General features: G+C 33.3%; 2 protein-coding genes across 2 annotated transcripts in view; both read right to left on the bottom strand.

Annotated features, from left to right (window-relative positions):
- Positions 1-1,699: 1,699 nt before the first annotated feature.
- Positions 1,700-4,549, bottom strand: LOC108977475 (homeobox protein 5-like). The gene is made up of 2 exons (XM_018947172.1): positions 3,396-4,549; positions 1,700-1,967 (listed from the first exon to the last, which is right to left on the bottom strand). The coding sequence occupies exon 1, from the start codon at positions 4,410-4,412 to the stop codon at positions 3,417-3,419; it is 996 nt and encodes a 331-aa protein (XP_018802717.1). The 5' UTR covers positions 4,413-4,549; the 3' UTR covers positions 1,700-1,967; positions 3,396-3,416.
- Positions 4,550-4,634: 85 nt separating this feature from the next.
- The window catches only part of LOC108977474, a gene marked incomplete at its 3' end in the record, with an annotated part of 158,984 nt that continues 142,494 nt past the window's right edge, over positions 4,635-21,124 (bottom strand). The window contains 4 exon segments of the mRNA XM_018947170.1: positions 4,635-5,071; positions 7,347-7,485; positions 10,986-11,218; positions 11,750-11,968. Coding sequence (XP_018802715.1) covers positions 4,635-5,071; positions 7,347-7,485; positions 10,986-11,218; positions 11,750-11,968 — 1,028 coding nt within the window.

Below are 21,124 nucleotides of genomic sequence, written 5' to 3'. Positions count from 1 at the left end.
TACTCTTCGAACACTGTTTGTTTCGGAATACTGAATTTCAGAAACTCTTGAAATGGTGGAAACTTTTTAGAAACTTTTTATTGTTTTCCAACACCGCTGTTTCAAAATTTCTGAGAAATTTGAAGCCCTTAAAATTTTATTTGTTATTCAAAACTTAATTTTATATTGGCACCGTTGTTTCAGAACACTGAATTTCGAAAAACTTAAACGGGTGAATTTTTTTTTTTGTTTTCGAACACCGTTATGTTATTTCACAATAATGAATTTCGGAAAATTTTTTAAAAAGTTGTGAAAATGTATATATGTATATATATATTTTTTTTTGCATCAAAACGAAAATGTTTCTCAAATCCCAATATCCATTGCAAATAATAGAAATGAGGTTAGGAACATTTGTTAATGGTATTTGAATTAAAAAAAAAAAATTTAGTTCAGGAATTGTTGGTAAAATTTTTCTTCCATAAGAACCATTTCCATTTTGAACAAAAATGCAATTTTTGAACAGAATTGCAAAATTCGACAGAAATTTACAGTATTGCATAAATACTGGTTATATCTGGTACGTAAGCAGATGTGTAGAGTTGCCAATTTTTGTAAACATACATACTTAAGTAAATGGAAATGAGTTTGAGCAAGGCAAAGCTATGTATATCAATGCGTACAATTTCAATAATAATTTCGGGTTTAAGTCGGTTCCCAGTTCTTGAAAAGGTTTGAATACTTTGTTGTCGTGGTGTAGGTAATTTCTTGTTGTTTGAAAATATTTTTATTCATTTTTAATATTTTTTGTTTTTTTGGGATTTTACAATTACAATTTTCAGTTTCAATCGTTTAAAATTTCTTTTAATGCCTTTTCTATTAATTTTCAACATTGCTGCTTTTATTTCGCGCTTTAGTGTATATGCGTATATTTCTTTATGTATGCCGTTCGGTGTATAGTATTATCTAAAATCTTACCTGTAATAGTGTTTGAGTGCGCTAAATCACTTGGTTTTCAGTTTTTGCTTTTATTTTTTCAATTACTGCATCTTAAATACTTTTACTTTAGTGTTTATTTGCATTAATTATTTATCATTAACATTGTTTTACTCATTTACTGCTCTTAAATTCGGTAGTATCTTATGCTCATTAAAATTTAGCTAAAACAAAATCAGTTTGTAACAAAAAGTATGCAACAAAAAAGCGAGCGAGTCGTTCAAATATTGCTAATATTTTCATTTTACATTATATTTTCAAATATTTTCTTCTTCTTTTTTTTAATCTACAAATTACTCACGACTCTGTTTGCTACTAAATATTTACAAGTAAATTTTTTGTTTGCCATTTCGTTTTCGTACAGCTTTCGCTACATGCTCATGTCCTCATGCACTTTTGTGATTGCTTTTGCAATTTCTCTCGGTGCATCACTTACTTATTTGCTTTGCTGGCTACTTTCTAGGCGTAATTCTTCAATTTCGTTGGCATTTCAGTTTTAATTCACTTTTACGCTTCTAAGCGTACTTTTTCGTTTTCGTGATATTTTTTTCTTTCTGTTGATTTTTGGTTTCTAACAGTTGTGAGCTACGCTAAATATTTGCTTGTGTATGTTGTTTTGGGTTTGGGTTTCTTTTTTGTTCAGTAGGCGTTTGTTCTCTACAGAGTTTGCTTTTCCGCTTTTCGCACGCATTTTCATTATATGTTGCTTTTTTGTTTTACGTACTTTTTTGTTGCTGCAGTTCGTTTAGTTTTTTTTTTTTTTGTTTTTTTCGTCGGTGTCTTCAAGTTTTCTCTCCGTTTCGGTTTATAACTTACATTTTTTGCTTTTGTAGCTATTTTTCCTGCGTATCCTTTGCCTTCACTGCCGCCTTTTTTGATCTATGGTATGTGATGTTTCAAAAGAACTGTCTATGTGTGCTATGTACTAATCGTAGAATTCACTGGCGTATTGCTTTCAATCTGCTGCCTTTGCTTAGAAAGAGAGATAAGCGCTGAAAACAGAGAGATAAGAAAATAAATCGTTTAAATTCTTAAGATGTATGCAAATTTCAGGTATAGAAGGAGATTAAAGGTAGCTTTAGTGAGTGAGTTACAGCCAAGGTTACTGATTTTAGGCTAGATCACTTATAAGATTACTTCCATTGCGACATTTATAGTGTCTATAAGAGTTGTCGGAATGTACCGCATGTTTTTTAATAGATATCATGAGCAAAATATTTCAGAAGAACGTTTTTGAATTTGAAAATCAATTTACAAGATGGGTAGGACATAGTGTTTTAGGTTTCCAATAATATTAAGATGACAGCCATAAAAATCAAAAAAAAAAAAAAAAGAGGACACATCCACAAAAATTCTCTTAGAAACCATAAAATGATGTGTAGAGAAATTGATATATCGACCCGAACAATGTGCCGACCTCTTCTAGATGATCTCCACCTAAAAGCCTGCCATCGATAAACTAGTAAAATGGTGTGACAACGCGTTTGACGCAAATTAGGCTCAACAGATGCATTTCTAAGTTGGCACGCGGTCAGCGACCATGAAATTATCTTCTTTACAGAAAAAAACTTTCACTGTTGATGTTTTTAGTGAGACAATTACAAAATGTACGCAAAAACTTTCAAAGACCCGAAAAATATTGTTCCATACGTTCAAAGTGATCATCAAACAACTGCTGTAATGGTTTTGTGGAAAGTCACCTGCAAACTCGTTGTACCTCTTCATTTTTGAATAAAAGGGGCAAAAATTTACCATTCGGATATTTTAGAATTCTTTATAAAGTAATTAAGCAATACTCTCTTCGATAGAGATCATTGGATCATCCTGGTTTTATTGCTGGAGATAACAGCCCATTTGGAAGTACAGATTTGATTCCATTGAACTATAATTTGTAGTTAGAGTTGGAAAACATGGTCTGTGGAGTACATCATCGAAATTTGAAAAGTCTTAAAAATATTTGATTCGAGCAGCGTCGTCAACACCAATAGAAGCAATGCTATTGATCAATGACGGAAATGAAAAATTAACATTTCGAATAAAATTTTGTACCTCACTCCCCATAGAATCTTTTAAAAAACGTTTTCTTATTTTATGTAGGACCGTGATTTCAGGATTTTAAGTATTTTTAAGTTTAGTTCTGATAAATTTAAAAAATATGAAATTTCTTTAATAAAATTAGTCCAGTTTCAGGAAAAATTTTAGAAGATGGTTTTGCATTAAATGTTGCAGGAATCTGTGATATTCTTCATGCCAACGCAAACTGGCTCGTGGAAAATTTGCAAAACTAAGAAAACAATTTAAAAATAACAAAATTTGCGTATTCTTATAAATTACATAACCTATAAAATAATCAAAAGTTATTTGGTACTAACTCCATAACTCAACTAACATATATGTACGTATGTATGTAGGTAACTTACCTCAAATCTATTGGTTTTTCATCAATGATACCACAGCCTATTTGCTTTTTGTTGTTGTAATTGTAATAATTGTTGTTGTTGTTGTTGTTGTTGTTGCTCTTTTCCGCCATGTAAAACATTTGACATTGCGCCCGCGATCGGTGTTTCGCCGATTGGCTTTGTTGTTGTTGTAGTAACTGTTTTTGTTGTTAGTGCTGCGGCAGCTGCATCTGTTACCGGTGTTGCCGATGCATCATCACTACTATTATCATCACACGCCACTGTGTTTGTGCCAACTAAATGTTTATTACAATCATTTGTATTTGGTGTTGTTGTTGCAGCAGTAGGCGTGGTGTGTGTCAGCGCCAGCGATTGCTCCAAGTGTGTAGAGTTGCGTGATGTGAATTCACCGCTACTTCTATCACCAACACCACCTGCACTAGCAGAAGCGACGCCATCGCCACGTCGTGTTGCAGCATTTGCCGGTGGGTTTGTTGATGTTGTGACTTCAGGCGCGCCCGTGGGTGCCGACGATAGCCGCAAAACACGTAACTGATGACGTGGCGGCGGTGGCGGGTGATAGTATGATTGTGACAATTGTTGCCGCTGCTGTTCGCGTTTGCTTTGTGGTAAGTGCTGATTTTGCAACAACTGCTGTTGTTGTTGTTGTTGCTGTTGGTAGTAAGCGTATTGCGGCTGTAGATGCGGATGTGGTGATTTGCGGTGCGGATGCAACTGACAGTTGCCAACAGTGCTACCCATGCTACCGTTGTGGTTGTTGTTGTTATTATTATTAATATTGCTGCTATTATTGTTGTTGTGTTGGTGATTTTTCACATTCAGCAGCGTTAAGCTGTACTTGGGCTTCGTTGTTGCCAACATCGTGCCGCCGATGCCAAGGTGTTGTTGTTGCTTTTGTTGCTGCTGCAACTGTTGTTTCTTCGGCATTGTGCTGATCAAACCCGTACGCATATATTTCTGACCACCACCACCAATACTACCGCTCACGCATTCCAAACGGTTACCCGCATTCAACATGCCCACACCACCATTAATACCACCGACCTCAGCATCAACGTCAACACTGTCAACATTCACTCCACCGCCGCCACTGCTGCTGCCGCTGTCGCCCTCGCCATTCACACCGCCGCGCAACGTCAATGTTTCAAACTAAAGATTGTCTGGATAACTGCGGAAGTTGTAGGTTCTAGCGCGCTGAAATTGCATTGAGTCAATGCCAACACCTACTCCACCATTACCGCCGCCGCCGCCGCCGCCGCCACCATTGTAGGCATTTAACATCGGCGCTGTCGATTGTGAATTCATGGTGCCCATACCGTCATCGTAGTTATTGTGTTCACTACTGCTGCTGATGCCACTATTGCTGCCACACTTTCCCACACTGCTGCCGGATTTGTGTGTGCTGCTGCCACCGCCACTATTGCTGCCTACTGTGCCGCAGTTGCTGCCGCCTGAGGGTCCTTTGATTGGCTTGAATATCGCTGTGGTGGCGTAGTACTTCTCCATCGGTGGCGGCGGCACGGACGGTGGTCGGGGGAATATTGCGCTCAACGGCGGTGGTGGTGTGCGTCGCACATTCACATAACCGCCGACAACACCGCCGCCGGCCATAGACATCTTTGTGGCGGGCATATAATCCTGCATGTGTGGCACGGCATAGCCGCCTTCGGGTACATCTGGAAAATAAAGACGCACGGTGGCATGAGTTTATTGAAAGTGCGAAGAAAGGTAAAGTAAATTGAATGATAGTGTTTGTGAAGGTTGAAATGAGCACAAAATGTAGATGAGTAAATAGTCTGCAAATTAAGTAAATACACGACAAGGTAAGGGCGCAGTGGTGGGGAAAATTTTCTACTTATTCATTTGCCTTTAAGTAATCTGCAATGTCTTAAAGGCAATTTCCGTACATAAAACATATGCAAGCATACTTTTATTTATATGGAACCCTTCCGACTTTAACTGCTACTATTAGAAAGGAAGAGTTGCCAATGTGTTGGGAAATACAGAGAAACTGTGGACCACACTCTGACATTCTAAGACAAGGTCTGTTCCAGCAGCGCTTTCTTACTTTCGAGAGTATGTATGGAAAAGAGCTCATATGAAAAGACCCTAGCAAAAGTGATAGAACAAGTAATAACCGCTAATCCTCTAAAACTATGAATAATATAGGAAGCACTTCTGAGCTTAAAACTCATTGTGATTTCAAAATTTCCAACATCATAAACTGCCAATAGAAGTATGAAATAGAACTCCAGAGGAGTTTTAGTATTCTTCATATTTTTTTCTTGAGATTAAGAGTTCAAAATCTTCAACATCAGAAATTTTCTATGTAGTATGAAAGCGAACTTCAGAGGAGTTTTAGTATTCTCTATAATTTTTTTTTCTTGAGTATAAGAGACATAATTCCGAGTTTAAAATTTTCACTAGCAGAAGTATGAATGATAACTCCAGATGGATGTTTTTATATATAATATATGAATAGGTTACTTTTTCTCCCTTCTACTTAAGATAAATTTATGGAGTATAAAAATATACCTCTGGAGTTCTCTTCTTATTAATTTACTCTTGAGTAAAAGAGTGATTAATTGAAACGAATCGTGGCTTGCACTGAGACCTAAGACCTATTATGTCTCCCTTCTACCACACTTTTTCACAAGAGCCAAGCATTCTTATGAACTCCAGGAAGCTACGGAGGAAATGTAATCTGTTTTCGGATATATGGATTCAAAGATAGGCTGAAAACACTCCTTCGATAAACATAGAACAAAATTTCAGCGGTCTTTTGGGGTTTTGTTTTAGAGCTTTGTCAAGGAGATCAGTCCATCAACCTTATTTATACATGGTTCCTTATCAATTTAATATGCATTATGGCTTATAACATAGACACTGTATTTACAGGAGTGGTTTTAGAGCTCATTTACTTGGAGAGAGTTTGAAAACCATTATTTGACTACTCTCGACGCTCGCAAATTTCAATCGATAATTGTTAAAAAATAATAAGTCGATAATCATCCAAATTGTTAAACACGATTTTTTTAAAGGATTTTATCGGAAATTAAGAACTTTGGAAGTGAGTGACCAAATCAGTTTTTGGATGTCAGCGGATATTTTTAAATAATAATTTTTAGAGAATATGAGATTTTATGTATGTAAGTAAAAATTCTGAACTTTTTCTGTAAAAATTTTAATTTCCATGGTTAATAGTTTTCGAAATTGTTAAAAAAAATAATATTTTTATGATAAGTTATTTGAAATGGGTTTTCAGAAAGGGTTGTCAATTAGTTTCTAACCGTCAGCGGTTATTTTTTATAGATTATGAGGTTTAAGATAATATCATAAAGTTAATAAAGATTTCTTAAAACTTTAAAAGGTTTATATTTTACCGCATTTAAAATATTAAAATTATTTTTAATACTGTTTGATGGCAACCCTAGCACTACAAATTACCCTCTAAATGTCTAGACCCAAGTGCCAAAGTTGTACATATGCCTTTTATATATTTCTTTGTAGTTATGTACCCACATATTCATTACATATGCTCACCCAACACCTTATTAACGCACTTTGTGGCTTCTCCAGCTGAAGCGTGCTGGAATTACTGCCATTACTGCTACTTCGGCCTTCCATAACTCACCATACCTTCCTTTACCATTTCCATTTAATTATTTGCCGCACTTTACTCCACACTTTACTTTCAATATTTCCACCCTTTTTCGAAATGTGTCAGCACTAACATTTCGAAATGCCCCCATCACTTGTTTTGACCACTTATTACTCCACCAAAGTAACCGACCAAGCAACCCAATTGTGGTGCCTGCGGTTCTACGATTTTCCTGCTGTTTACACTGTACTTTTGCCTTTTACTTTATGCTATACTTTACTGCATTTGTAGTTGCTGTACTGTTTATGTGCTAGAAATTTTATAGAATTGTTTGTATTAGCTGTACATACCTGTATAGTCGGGCGTCATATTGCATTGTAAATCATTTACGGCCGCGTATCCGTTAACGCCGCTGGTATACATATTCACATTGAAAGGTTCATGATAGAGACTATTCTTGCCAATCGAGTCATTATCATCGACGCTGCCCTATATAGAAGAAGAAAGAAAATAAGAAAGTTGATATTAGTAAGGTTAGTAATGAAAATTGTTTTATAAATTAATGGCTGAATATTTTTGAGGAACTTAAGACTGAATTGAAGTGTAGAGATCTACTATATAAAGTACGTAAAAAATAGCTGAAAAGATGTATTTGACAAAAAATAAAAAAATCTTTTATATCAGAAACTTTGATGGCTCTCAAGAATATTGCGCTCTATTTACTATAAGTCACCCAAGGTTGAAGCAATTTTTCAGTTCTATAAACTTGCGAAGTAACCAGAATTGATAACTCTCGCCTCAACAAATTTGTGGTACTCGCAAAGCGCTTTATCGATTTTTGTGATTCTTTTCGAACAAAACTAAGAGCATTATGGTAGCACGATATACAGGGGTTTGTAGCTATTAAATTGATTTCCGATCGACCTTTTCACATAATCTAAACTAACCTCTCCCTCTCTCCCACTTGAGTTTACTTCACGTAATTAATTTAGCATTCCAACAGTTTTAATGAAAAGAACATTTTCATTTCAGAATTAGCACAAGAATGCAGTCAATCAATGCGCCAGCAGCTAATCTCTCCAACAATTTCTATTCGTCATAAAAATTCTCAAACGTTGCACTAACATTACACACTTTTTTGTTGTAATTTTTCACTTCTACAACATTGTCATTAGCTAACTTTGGACGTTGAAGCTAATGCAGTGCTTAATCCTGCGAACTTAACTTAAGTAGTGCAACGTGGAGCATAAGGAAAGAAAAAAATTACCGCTATAAAGCCACTAAAATGCATTAAAGTAAAGTATACGCTTTGCAGCGAAGCGCTAAACTCTGTGAGGGTAGAAACCGCTGGTCATATACGATCCACCACGAGTGTTCACAACTAAAAGCGCAACTTAATAACTAGAGCAACAAGAGTAGTAATAAAGAAAATAGAAAATGGAATTAAAATGGGACAGGAAACCGTATGAAGTACAGCGTAGATACAATAATACAAGAAACTCTATGAAATTAAATGGAACAAAGTAAAATTTAATGTATGTAAATGGAAACAGTTGACTTAAAATAACTAAAAACGTTATCTTTGGTTGCAAAGAAGCTATAATAACCTACACAGATGAATTTTTTTAGCTTAAAATGGTATAAAAAGATATTTTTCTTGATTTGGTACGGTCGTTTTGTATGTCAGTTATTAACTATATTGTTCCGATTTAAATGTTATGCTCATAGATTGTAGCACTGTGTTAGGCAATAATCATAACCAAATTTGGTGAGCATATCACGTCAAATAAAAAAGTTGTTCATAGAACTTCTGAGATATTTAAGTTAAAAAAAAATTTATAGTTAAAAGCTAAATAATAAAATGAGAATATAAAAGAATATAAAACAGTAAATAGCCATATTAAGATTTGTTGCAGAAAAAAAGGGTGAAAAAGATATCTGTCTGATTTAACTTAACTAAATTACTAATTTATATTAATTTATTTCATATTTACAAAATTAGGTTTAACTTAATTAAAAATTTGTAATAAAACTCATATAACTTAATTTAGTTGATTTACTTCTTAAAATGTATTTTAATTAAAGTAGTTTAATTTACTTTAATTAAATTTTTTTCAACAAAATTTTTTGTAAATTAATTAGCTAATTCAACTCAATTAAATTTATTTGTTATTGTTTTTATATTTTTAGTTGGCTTTAATCTCAATAATTAATTTAAATTAAAGTAAATTACTTATATAAGGTGTTATTTCTTTTCATTTAGATTATTTCATTTAATTTGTTTATTTGGATTTAATTCAATTAGAAGTAACTTCATTGTATTTAAGTCAACTAAATTTAATTTTTTCATTTGAAACTATTTCAATGTAATTAAAACTTCAATTAATTGTGGTTAAATTTCTTAGTGCGCTCAAATTTTATTTTAATTGAAAAACAATTATTTAGCTTAATTCAGTCAAACTTAATTTGTACATTGTTTTAATGCAATCTAATTTTCATAAATTTATTAAATTAAATATATTTTGGCTGTTTTAATTTGCTTAAATCTAAGCCACATCATTTAAGTCTAATCAAATTATGAAATGCAATTCGACTGATTTTAATTAACATACTTACAGTAACTTTAATTTAAATGTATTCGGTTTAATTAAGATTTTGTTTTATATAATTAATTTTATTTAACTTAAAACAATTAAATTCCCTACCACTTAATTTAGTTTAATTAATTAACTGCAATTATTTAAAGTAACTAATTTAATTAATGTAAATTAAGTTAATTAGAATTAATTAAATTAACTTTAATTAAAAATTAAATTAATTAATTGAATTTAGTTAATGTTTTTACGTCGTTTTGAATGGTTATAATTTGTTTAAATCTAAGCCATTTCAGTTAATTAAAATTTTTTTTTTTAGCTTAAATTTATTTTCAATTGTTTTACTAATTTAATTAAATAAATTTAACTTAACGTAAGTGGGTTTACTTTAATTTAGTATAATTGAGTCATATTAAATTGAATTCAATTTAAATTCATGTAAAATAATTTAATTTATTTGCTAATTTTTTAAATTTTTTCTAAGTCAAATTAAATATTAATAAATATTCTTCAAAAATCTAATTAGGCGACTTCAGTTTGAATTAATTCAATATAATTTTAGTTTAAATCCATCATATTAAATTTAGTTCGATCTAATTTCATGTAAAATTAATTTAATTTATTTTTTGATTTTTTAAATTTTTTCTAAGTCAAATTAATAATTTAATAAATATTCTTAAAATTAACGGCGTTAAATTTATGACAAATTAATTAAAATTACAAAAATTTTATCAAGCGAATTCAATTTAACTTTAGTTTAATTAATTCATATTAAATTTAATTCAATTTAATTCCATATCAACTAAATTTCATTGGTTGGTTAATTTATTTCATTTTCTTCTATGTCAAATTAATGCAATTAAATTTATTTAATATTAGTTTGATTAAAAAAATTTATGTGGCCAAATTCAGTTTAAGCAAGTTCAATTAAATTGTTATTAATTCTTGCATTTTGACGTGATTTTTTATGCCAATTAAATTTATTGAGAACTAAATCAACTCAGTATTTTAATTTAATTTAGTAATGCTATTACTTTAATAATAACTTATTTAATTTAAATTAGTAACGGATTAATTATTACGCTAAATTTTCGATTCTTATTTATTCTGACTTAGTCTAATTTAATCAATTTAATTTAAATTTTATTAAATTAAATAATTCCGTTCAACTAAATTAAATGAAATGACCGCATTTCTATGAAGCAAACACTATAGAACCAACGCCAGCTAAGTCAACAGAGCTTCAATAAAACTATTGAGCCACATATACGAATATATTCATAGATTTATACTATATACATGTACATATATGTATACGGAGTACACGCATGTTAATAGTGTGCATACGAGTATATGTATAAATGTGCATACGTGAGCACTGTGCATAGCACTTACCTTAATGCCACCGCCATTGGGTCGATGTTTATCCACATTGCCGCCCAGCGTATTCGGATTGAAGCTATATTGGAATGCGTCCAGGACATTGCTGCCGCGTGCACGCTTCGTACGCGTCACAATGCAGAATATGGCGCCAACGAGGAAAATAATTATCACCGTTAGAATAACAATAACAATACCAATTGAGAATTTCTCCGATGGTTCCTGATCGATGGGACGTGGGGCAATTACTGTGGCAAATAAATGAAAGGATACACAATTTAGATATATGTATAAGTAGAAATATATGTATATACATGTATTTATGTATGTATATATATGTGTAGTAAATGAAGGCAGCAGCTAGGTGCTTGCGGAGTTGGCGGGAAATATGCAGGCAAATATATAGAATATACGTATAATGTGGAGAGTTTATATGAATATATATTCATATACATATACATATGTCTGTTTGCATGTATTCGTTTGCAATTTGCGCCACCCTTTCATGTCATTAAATTAAAGATAAATATTTAAAGGGAAAATAATGTTTTCAATTATTTGCCAAGCGCGCACTTAATTGTTATATGAAAATGCTTTTTAACTCTGGCAACTAACTGCACCTTGTTTTTTTTTTATTTTATCTTTTATTTCACTCCACCTACCCCCCTCCCTCCTTATTTGTACTTTATTTTATCATTAACTACTGTAACTGCCTGCTGCTAATTTTTACACTTTTCTCGCCCACTACTTGTTGTTTTTATAATTCCAGTGTCACTTACATTGCGGTCCATTGTTGTAGCCGAGGCCAGCGCCCGCCGCTGCACCCATGCTGCCATCATTCATGCCGCTGCCGCCGCCGCCATTCATGGTGCCCATCTTGCCCAGGCCGTTCTTCTGGCCATGATGATAGTCATTACTTTGTAATGGATATTCGCGTGTATCCTGTGGCAGCGTGGCACGTTGCTCAGACTCATCTGTGAAATTTCCCACGGCCGGTACTGCAAGTGAAGAAATATGTAGAAAACGTTAAAATGGTTAAATTGCTGTGGTGTAAGTACGAAAATGCGCGTGTAATGATTACTTGTATGGCAATAATGAGCATGTAATTATTATTTATGTAGTAATTAATTATTTTTTGGGTTAATTTTAATTATTATTATTATTTTATTATTTTTATTATTTTATTTAATTATTTTTCATACTATTTAAATTTTATGATTTTTTTCAAAATTAAAAAAAAATATTTCCACACGTTACTCAGCTTCTCACACTCTCGAGCACCTAACTAAATATTTTTATTATTTTTTACTACCCAGTTTACCCTTAAGCGTACTACCCAGCCACAGCAAACTTCTCGCAAACAACATCCGCTTTGCACCTGGTCAAACAGTAACTTTCACTCTCCGTTCTTTCCTCTCAAATAAACATACATCAATAACTTACTTTTCTTTTATGAAATTAAATATAATAGCATTACAGCGTGACATCTCAGCACAACCCCACCTTTCTGCCTCAAATACACGGTAGACCCACAAATAATAATATACACTTTCCGCCCAGCAGCTGTCACTTTAAGATGACAGTTGCGTCTCTTTTAATTTTCGACTTCGCTCTGTTTGTTCAACCATTTGCCATAATTCAGCATTTAGTTCCGCAGCGAATCACATTCGCTTCACTTTCATTTTCATTTTTTAATTTCCCCCATTTTTTAGGGCATACATTTTCATCTTTTTTGAAGGCGACGGAATTATTATGTCTTCGAGCGTTATGTTGTGCGTATTTCCTGGAAAGAACTGAGCTGCTTGCGAGGGCTGAATTCAATTTTCTACACTTCGAAGACCTGACAGCAAACTTCAAGGTATATTTGTGTGTATATATGTGTGTATTGTAACGGTAGTTGAAGCGTTGTGAAGGATTTCTATACGTCAACTGTCACGCATCTTGAATTAATTTCATACTTATAGGTATATGTATATATAAAATATTAAATACATATGTCTTCATAATATATATATGCATATAAGCTTATATAATCTGCAAAATCATATTCATATTGCTATCGTACATACATATACATATCCATACATATACATACACACAGGCTCATGTGGCTCTATCTCCAAGGGTGTTGGCATTTTGGTGGCGGTCGAGCATAATTTATACATATTGTTATTTGCTCCTGTTCACGCTCACCACTGGGTGACATAATTTCCTGTTTATAATGAAGCATTTCGCGCACTCTTGATGTGGTTAATAAAAGGATATTGTGGTCAACCCTTAAGTTTGTTGTATTTCCACGAAACCCGCTATGGAAATTAAATTTTAAATTGTACTTGTATATGAGTTTACAACGGCAGCACTGCAAAGCGATCAAGTGTCACGAAGATTCCAAGAATTTCCTACGCATTTGTTAAAGCTGAAGCGATAATTTATCCAGAAATAATATTATTTTTATAATACTATTTAGCTGAAATCTCAGTACAGTGGTTAGTCAAATGAAAAGCTACGAAAGCTGTAAATTCTACTATGGAAAAGGAGGAATCAAGCCAGTAAGTAATCAAAAAGTCGTCGACTGTCTTAAACAACTTCAGCAAGATAAAATATTAATACCGTGCTTCATGCTAAGACTGGTTTGGGTGTCGCTGCTAGATACTTTGAGTCTCAGTTGAGCTTAGTGCGGGAATGTGAGATGTTAGCAACTGTGCGGTCGTAAAGTACAAGGTTGAGAGATCTAGTGAGTCTTTCAATAATTGTAGACGTAGATACTAACTGTTGAATTAGCTGCCTGGAAGAAATTGAGATAAAATCATCGCAACACTTTCTTTTCAAATGTTATTCGCCTTTTTCAGTTAAAAAAATATGAAATTTAGAACTATCGTATTAGACATTTAATTCCCAGTCGGCTCTAAGCGACCGGATCTTTTAGTCGTGTCTAAGTAACCGGAACGGACACAGATTTTTATTCGGCCAAGAACTGTCCACCCGGCAGCATGCCTCGAAATTACTGCAAGAAAGCTTTCTACCGCTACAGTTAATATCTGATTACAGGAGTTTTATCTGGCTTCTCAAAGCATTATATTAATATGTAAATCACCATTTTACTACACTAAAACAGTTTAGAAGAATTCTTGAGTATAGGCCACCGAGTACCAAACATGTACACATGTGACTTTATTTCCATTGTAACTTGAGTTTTGAATGCTTTATGGTACTTATTGTTGACTTTCGCAGTTGTAGTGCGGATTCTAACCAGATGCAAACCATAGGGTTCATAACATGACTGAAGGGTTTTATTATATTCACACGCAGCCAAACTACTGGTCTCCTGTTATTCGATATAATTATAGACCTATATAGCTTTTAGCATAATTTAGGTTAAACCATTACATTACATTACATTTTATAGGTATTACTAGAAATCAAAGCCTGCTCCTGGCTTTCAGATTTTCCTATCATAGTTTTTCATGGGTTTGATTAGAAATCAAAACCTTGCTCGGTAGGTTAAGATTAATACTCCTTAGTTGCTAATTAAGTATCAAAAGTTTTTCCCAAGCCTCTGTCGGAGCACTGGAAAGTACAAATTAGGCTCTCTTGAAAAAACTTAGGCATCATCCAGCACTGCCAAATAATATCTAATAAGTAATGCAGTTTACTGATCTTGCTTCAATTAAGTTATGGGGAACTCTTATAACAGATGTTGGAAATAGGATAACTGAAGTACTTTCAGAGCAAAGAAGTAAAGACATTTCTGAAAAATAAGTTATTGCAAAAAAAAATCGGGTGTGTTGTTTTCTAATACAATAAATAAAAATTTTCAAACGCTTTTTCAGAGCTTATAATTTAAAATAAGAGCTTTTCTAGAGCTTTTAAATAGCTTATTAAGAAAATGTAATTTTTTATTTTAAAATTTTATAAAGCTTTTTCAAAGCTTCTAAACAGCTTTTAGTGGTAAAAAAAATGTAATCTCTTGTTCCTTAATACTACATCTATATACTTATTACAAAAAATATTGTCGGTTGAAGAAATTTTCAAAGTAAGAAGCGGTAAGAAAATATAGTCTTTAGCAGACAAACGCAGTTTCTAATATTTTTTATTTTTTTTTTTTGTTTTGTAGTTTCTAGTTTCTTAAAAGCTTGAAAGTGGTTGTTGGCGGTAAGAAATTTTAGTGTAAAGTATATTTTTTTCAGAGCTTTTAAGTGTGTGCGTGAGTATTAATTAATTAACTACAAAATTTAAGCTCTCATTAAATTAGCTAACAACTTTGCGCTGAATTAATACATTTGTCGAAACCATGAGGTATGAATATCAATGCGTCTATACAAACCCTAAACTTCACAGTGAAAACTAAGGTCTCTTTCAAAGCTTTAGTAGACAAATAGACTCAAAAGTAAATGCATAGTGATTTTCTTTGTTTGTGTACCAAAGCATAGCTTTGTTTAGGCCGCGCAACAAAGGCGGGGCAGGGTGAAACCTTCAATTGCGTTTTCATGAAGGGCACTGCACTAAAGCGAAATAAATGGCGTAATTATGATTTTTGATGTCGACGGGAAGATATGATTTCCTATGCTTAACGAAGGCGCGCGCCCAAACTATACACAAAGCTTTCATGCCACTACTTTTATGTGGTATTCAGTTGTGTATGTGTGTAAGTTGCTTTGTATTTTCGCGTGCTTCATTTCCGGCCGCAAACGCCTGTTAAAAGGACTTCACTCATTACGCACGCACACAGCTAAATTTAGCACTCAACAGCTTTTGTCTTTTACTATAGCATTAAATCTTTGTTTGCAACGTAGTAGATTGATGTGCATGTGCGCTGCTATTTGTGTGTGTGTGTGTGTGTTAGTTTTGGGTACTTCATTGTGTATGCGACACTATCTTGGCACTTTTGTCTCGTCGTCACAAATGCAGCCAGCAGTTGCTTGCCTGTCATTTTTACAACTTCTACTCCTTTTGTTTGCACTATTAAATAGGCATGTCATAACGTTTTTATTTATATATGTATGTGTGTGTCTTTCGAGCTATTCTTTGCCGCTATTAAACGTTTAAAATAATTAAAATGTTTCGTGCCACATTTAACTCATTCAATGCGCGTGCAAATGGGTATGAATAAATGCTGCATCATGCGCAGACAATTGGGCAGAAGGCTGTGCAGCATAATGAACTTTTTTATACCCTCCATATGTTTGTAATACCCTGAAGGAATGGTCGGTGGCCATATATCTTTTTTTGTTTATATGTATGTATATATTTCTTGTGTGCGTGTGTATCTCACTGAACTCCTTGAACTCCTCCAAAACGGCTAGACTGATTTTGATGAACTTTTTTGTGTGTGTTCAAGGGAGTTCGAGAATGGTTTAGAATCACAATTTGCCCTACTGGAAAATGTTTTTTTTTAAATAAATTTTTCATTTGTAAGTATTTGCTAATTTTGGAATGTTTCACATTGAATTCATTAGATAAGACCTTATACTATATAAAATAAACGTAACGAGCTAAGTCGATTTAGATTTTTCCGCCTGTCAGTCAGTATATATACGAACAATTTCCGCAGTTTTAGAGTTATTGACCTGAAATTTGACATACGTATTTTTCTCCTCACTTCGCACTTGTAACAACCGCCGATATCGGACTACTATAGCAATTAGCTGCCATACAAACTGAGCGTTCAACATTAAGTTCTGGTATTGAATTTTCTTAAATTTTACGAGATATCTTCACGAAACTCAGCACAGGTAATTTTCCAAAGCTATGCTATCATCTCCGAACATATTGTTCTGATCGCTCAACTATAGCATATATATAGCAACTATATATTGACCGCTGAAAATCTCCTTATTGTATGAAAACATTTTTCATTATACGAGATATCGTCACGAAATTCTGTACAGATTATGATCCAAAGCAACAATACAATCTCAAAAAATATTTTACAAATCGGACCATTATTGCTTATAGCTGCCATACAAAATGATCGGTCAAAAACAATGTAAAGATTTCTTTACACCATTTTATGCTATAAGAAATGCACCTGTGTAGGGTATTAAAAGCGTTGGTGCTGCCAAAGTTAACGTTTCTTGTTTCACAGTTGTAGTTGTTCTCGCATATCCTTGCTTTCATGGTGCTGCCAAACCACAACAAAGGCGCTAGATTTTGCTGTCCGCTCTTATCCTTGCAGCATACGCATTTACTGTTTTTTGCGTTGTGGTTGCACACATTTTATTTGCCGCTTTTTGCTTACAGTGGGTCTTTGCTTTTCTTTGGCACTGTGCGTGCGACTATTTTACGTACATAATTTTTTTATCCCATATTTTTTATTTTTTATTTTTTTTTTTAAGTTTTTTTTGTACTCTTCCTTTTTCAATCTTTGTACTCCTGTGCTTATAGCTACTAATTTACTTTGCTCTTTGCCTTTTGCATTCGCAATGGCTGCGGTTTTGCCCCCTACCAGCATGTGACAGCATAGTTAAGTGTCCTGTGTTCGCAGTCAACTGTGCGTACCGCCTTAAATCCTTTATTTCATGCGTGGCGGTAGATTTAGTGGTAAACGTATTGATCGATTCATGTATTTTTTATTTTCATGATTTTTTTTTCTGGGTTTTTGAATTCACATATCCTTAGTTTCCCATTAAACCCATTGAAAACCCTTAAACGGCTCACTGCCCTAACAATTGAAGCACTCAAGCCCTAAAATCGTGTCTGTAAGCACTTTTATATCACACATGCCACAATAGTCTGCTACCTTTATGCCACAGCACTGTCATTTTTCCACCTTTGCAAGCAACCGCTTTATTTATTTTGTGATTTTCGTATTTCTCTGTGATTTTGTTGCGATTTTTTCCACTCCATTTTTTTTTTTTTGTTTATCTCTTTTATTTACCTTTTATTAACTCTATTTTATTTATTGTTTTCTTTGCACAACTCGGAAACTCTCAAGTGTTTATTTTTTGGCAATTGCGTCGTAGCGCTCATTATTATAGTTAAAAGCAAACGCTCCTCCCCACCACAATAGCATATAACCTATAAAGCGTAGAGTCCAACATAAGAAGTCCCTCTATTCCCAGCTACTGCATACATATCCTTTTGTTATTATGCAGCACAATGCGTTCAAGCAATGTTTGGATGTAACCCGCAGCGGCAAAGACCAGCAGCTGCTCTTTCTTCTATTATGTTTAGTTACTGCATACAGTATGCGTATAACTTCTAGCAATTTGCTGGTATCCTTGCTGGCTGCTGTTGTTTTGCGTGACGATTTGTTGAGCGGTAATTGCCTCAAGTGTTGTCTCAAATTGTCCCAAATGGTTTTGTCTATTTCAATTTGACAATTTCATTCATAGACAGCAGCATAAAGGGCTGGTTTCCTGGGCCTCAAGGGAGACTAGCTGTGTTTTTTTTTTGGTATTATTTAATTATTTATATTGGTATATTTTCACTGCTATTGTTATTAGAATTACGATGCAATTTTAATAAGAACTTCCTTCACAAAATGCCTGAAAAACTAGATTCAAATGTGATTTTTTGAACAAGTATGTATGAGTTCGTAAGTTTAAGTCAAGTTCTTACTACCAGCATAATTCGAAACTCCGCTGAATATGCAAGTTTTCTCCATCTCTCTGGTATTTCATTCATTTTGTGTTCCTATAAAACTGCAATCTCAAATATTGTGAACTACGTTTCTACTTTCTGATCCCAGCGGCTAAAAATCTCTTTCTTTTAATTATGCATTTCTCTAAATTAATAGTTATATATCTTATGAAATAAGCATTGGTTTCAAGAAAACCTCACTATCGGTTAATTCAAACCTCAGAAATAACGGTAAAATGTTTTGGGGAAGCAAAGGACCTGAAAATGCAAGTTAATCGTCAATTGAAGGAAGTTAAAATGCCTGTCGAATTACTAACTTATGGAGCAAGATATTCAAATTTTAGATCGGGGGAACCAATAAGATTATACAGCAACGTCTACAGACTATTTTAGAGATTTCGAGGAAAGTATTGCAGGATAAAATGATAACCAGGTAACATTTTATTTATATTTGAAAACACGGTAACTGAGTGACAGAGACACAAAAGGCAATTATCATATAATCTGTATGACTAAATTTGCGATATACATACATTTGCTTGTTTAGGAATCCTGCAGAACATTATAATCTTGAAGAAGCTGAATTTCGGCTCTACTGGTAGAAAAACTTAACCTCCAAAGAAACAGAACAATACTAAATGATATAATTTCCGTAAGTATATGAAATGGAGTTCCATAATCTAGTATATCAATCCAGTCTGAGGACAGAGCTTTTATAATTACGCTCTTTTAATTATATCTATTTTATATCCCTTTACATATAATCTAACTGAAGAGCGCAGAAGTTTTTTTGTCGACCAAATATTGAGCTAAATTTATAAAATATATATTTTTTTAAAAACATTTCATTTTTTATTTGATTTGATTCAAACTTTCTTTCAATAATTTTTTAACATTTATTTTTTCAATATGAGAATAAAAGCCTACCGACTTTAAGAACGCATAAAATGCGTATTCTGCATGAAAAGAGAACAATACATATGTATATACGTAGCTTGTTCTACACTATCTCTAGTACTAACTCCTTCAGAGCAACAATCCCTCACCGCACCATACTCCATAATGGGTATACCCAAAATATCTACATCTACATCGTGATAATGCACACAGCAACCGCAAAGAGGCAGGCCGAGCCACAGAAGCGTATCTTCTATCAACACTTCAATAGCTCATTCAGCAGCGGAAAGCTTGCACTAAAGCCAGCGCTTCGACGCAGGCTTCACCAATAGTAGATGCTAGATTTGCAAATACAAAATAAATTGTTGAAGAAGGAGCGAGCGAGAGAAAAAACACATAATCTGAGAATTTGAGATCAAAAGAAAACGTGTGCACGCATTTTCACACACACACACACGCAAACGTTGACGCTGCTACATACTTAAGTTTATTTTTGCGCCGCTCCAGCTGCCGCAATCTTTTCATATACATATGCGGTACTTTTGCTTTTTACCTTTTCACTTTTCTTCGACTAATTTGTTGTACATAAAGGATTAGTAGGTGGATAAAAGTGTGCATAAAAGGCAGGAAGTAGTGAGCATAAAAACAGGCGTCGATGTTCTCAGGCAGATAGTGCTGGCAGGACAATGCCAGTACTTGCAACAGAGGACGGTTGTTCCAGTCTGTGGTTTTTGCTTGTTTAGGCTGCCTTTGGACACTAGCTCAAATGACTCAGCATGTGGTTGGATTACTTTTAAATACTAAACTACTAAATGCTGTGACAAAGTGGTAGACTCTTCCTAATGCTAACGGAATGAAAGGCACTAAGTGCTTGAGGAAGTTTCGGTAGGAGTTTTTGGCTTTCATGTGGTTTGGGGAAATGCTTAAAGCCTTTTTCGTTGGCAACTAGCAGCTGAGAGGTTTCTTATGAATTTTGTGCAACAGGTAACTATTCGAAGATATTTATTTCATTCTATTATGAAATATGTTCGACGGGCTGAAATTGATAACTAAGCTGATTGAAGGCTAAGAAATGACCAAAGGAAAAATATTTTTTAAATCAATTTGTTAAATAAATTTGTAAAAAATATTTTTAGGATAGAAAATTACTAGATGAATCCTAACGTCACAAACAAAAGATATTTTGACTAAAGACTGTAAACTAAATAAACTAAAATTTAGTAATAAATATTATTTGAACATAAGTGCTTTTTGTAAACAAAATTTGAAAACAAAACAAATTTAATTTGAAATTTATTTTCCTTTTTTTGTTTGAAAAATTTGCCAAAATTTATAAAAAAAAAATCCAATTATAAAAACGTTTGCACAATATTAAAAAATTTCCGGGAGAACATTGAAAATTTTTATATTAAAATAAATTATTACAATTTTTTTTTTAATAAAAATAGTGTAACTTTTTAAATATTGTTTTTTTCTGTTATTGTTTATCTCCGAAATTATAAATTAGAAACTGAAAAGTTTAATGTACAATATTTCAAAAATTAAAACTGAATCCATATTTATATTTCCACATAGAAGAAAAAAATATTGTTTAAAAAAAGTGCTTTTTGTTTATACGAAACAACTCGACCCAAATTTTAAATTTAAATTTTTGTTGAAATGACCTATACATCATT

The sequence above is a fragment of the Bactrocera latifrons genome, unplaced genomic scaffold (assembly GCF_001853355.1).
Source record: "Bactrocera latifrons isolate USDA-ARS-PBARC rearing strain unplaced genomic scaffold, ASM185335v1 scaffold_9, whole genome shotgun sequence".
Lineage (NCBI taxonomy): Eukaryota > Metazoa > Arthropoda > Insecta > Diptera > Tephritidae > Bactrocera > Bactrocera latifrons.
Note: the sequence above shows the minus strand (reverse complement) of the source record. Positions and strands in the feature narration are given on the sequence as shown.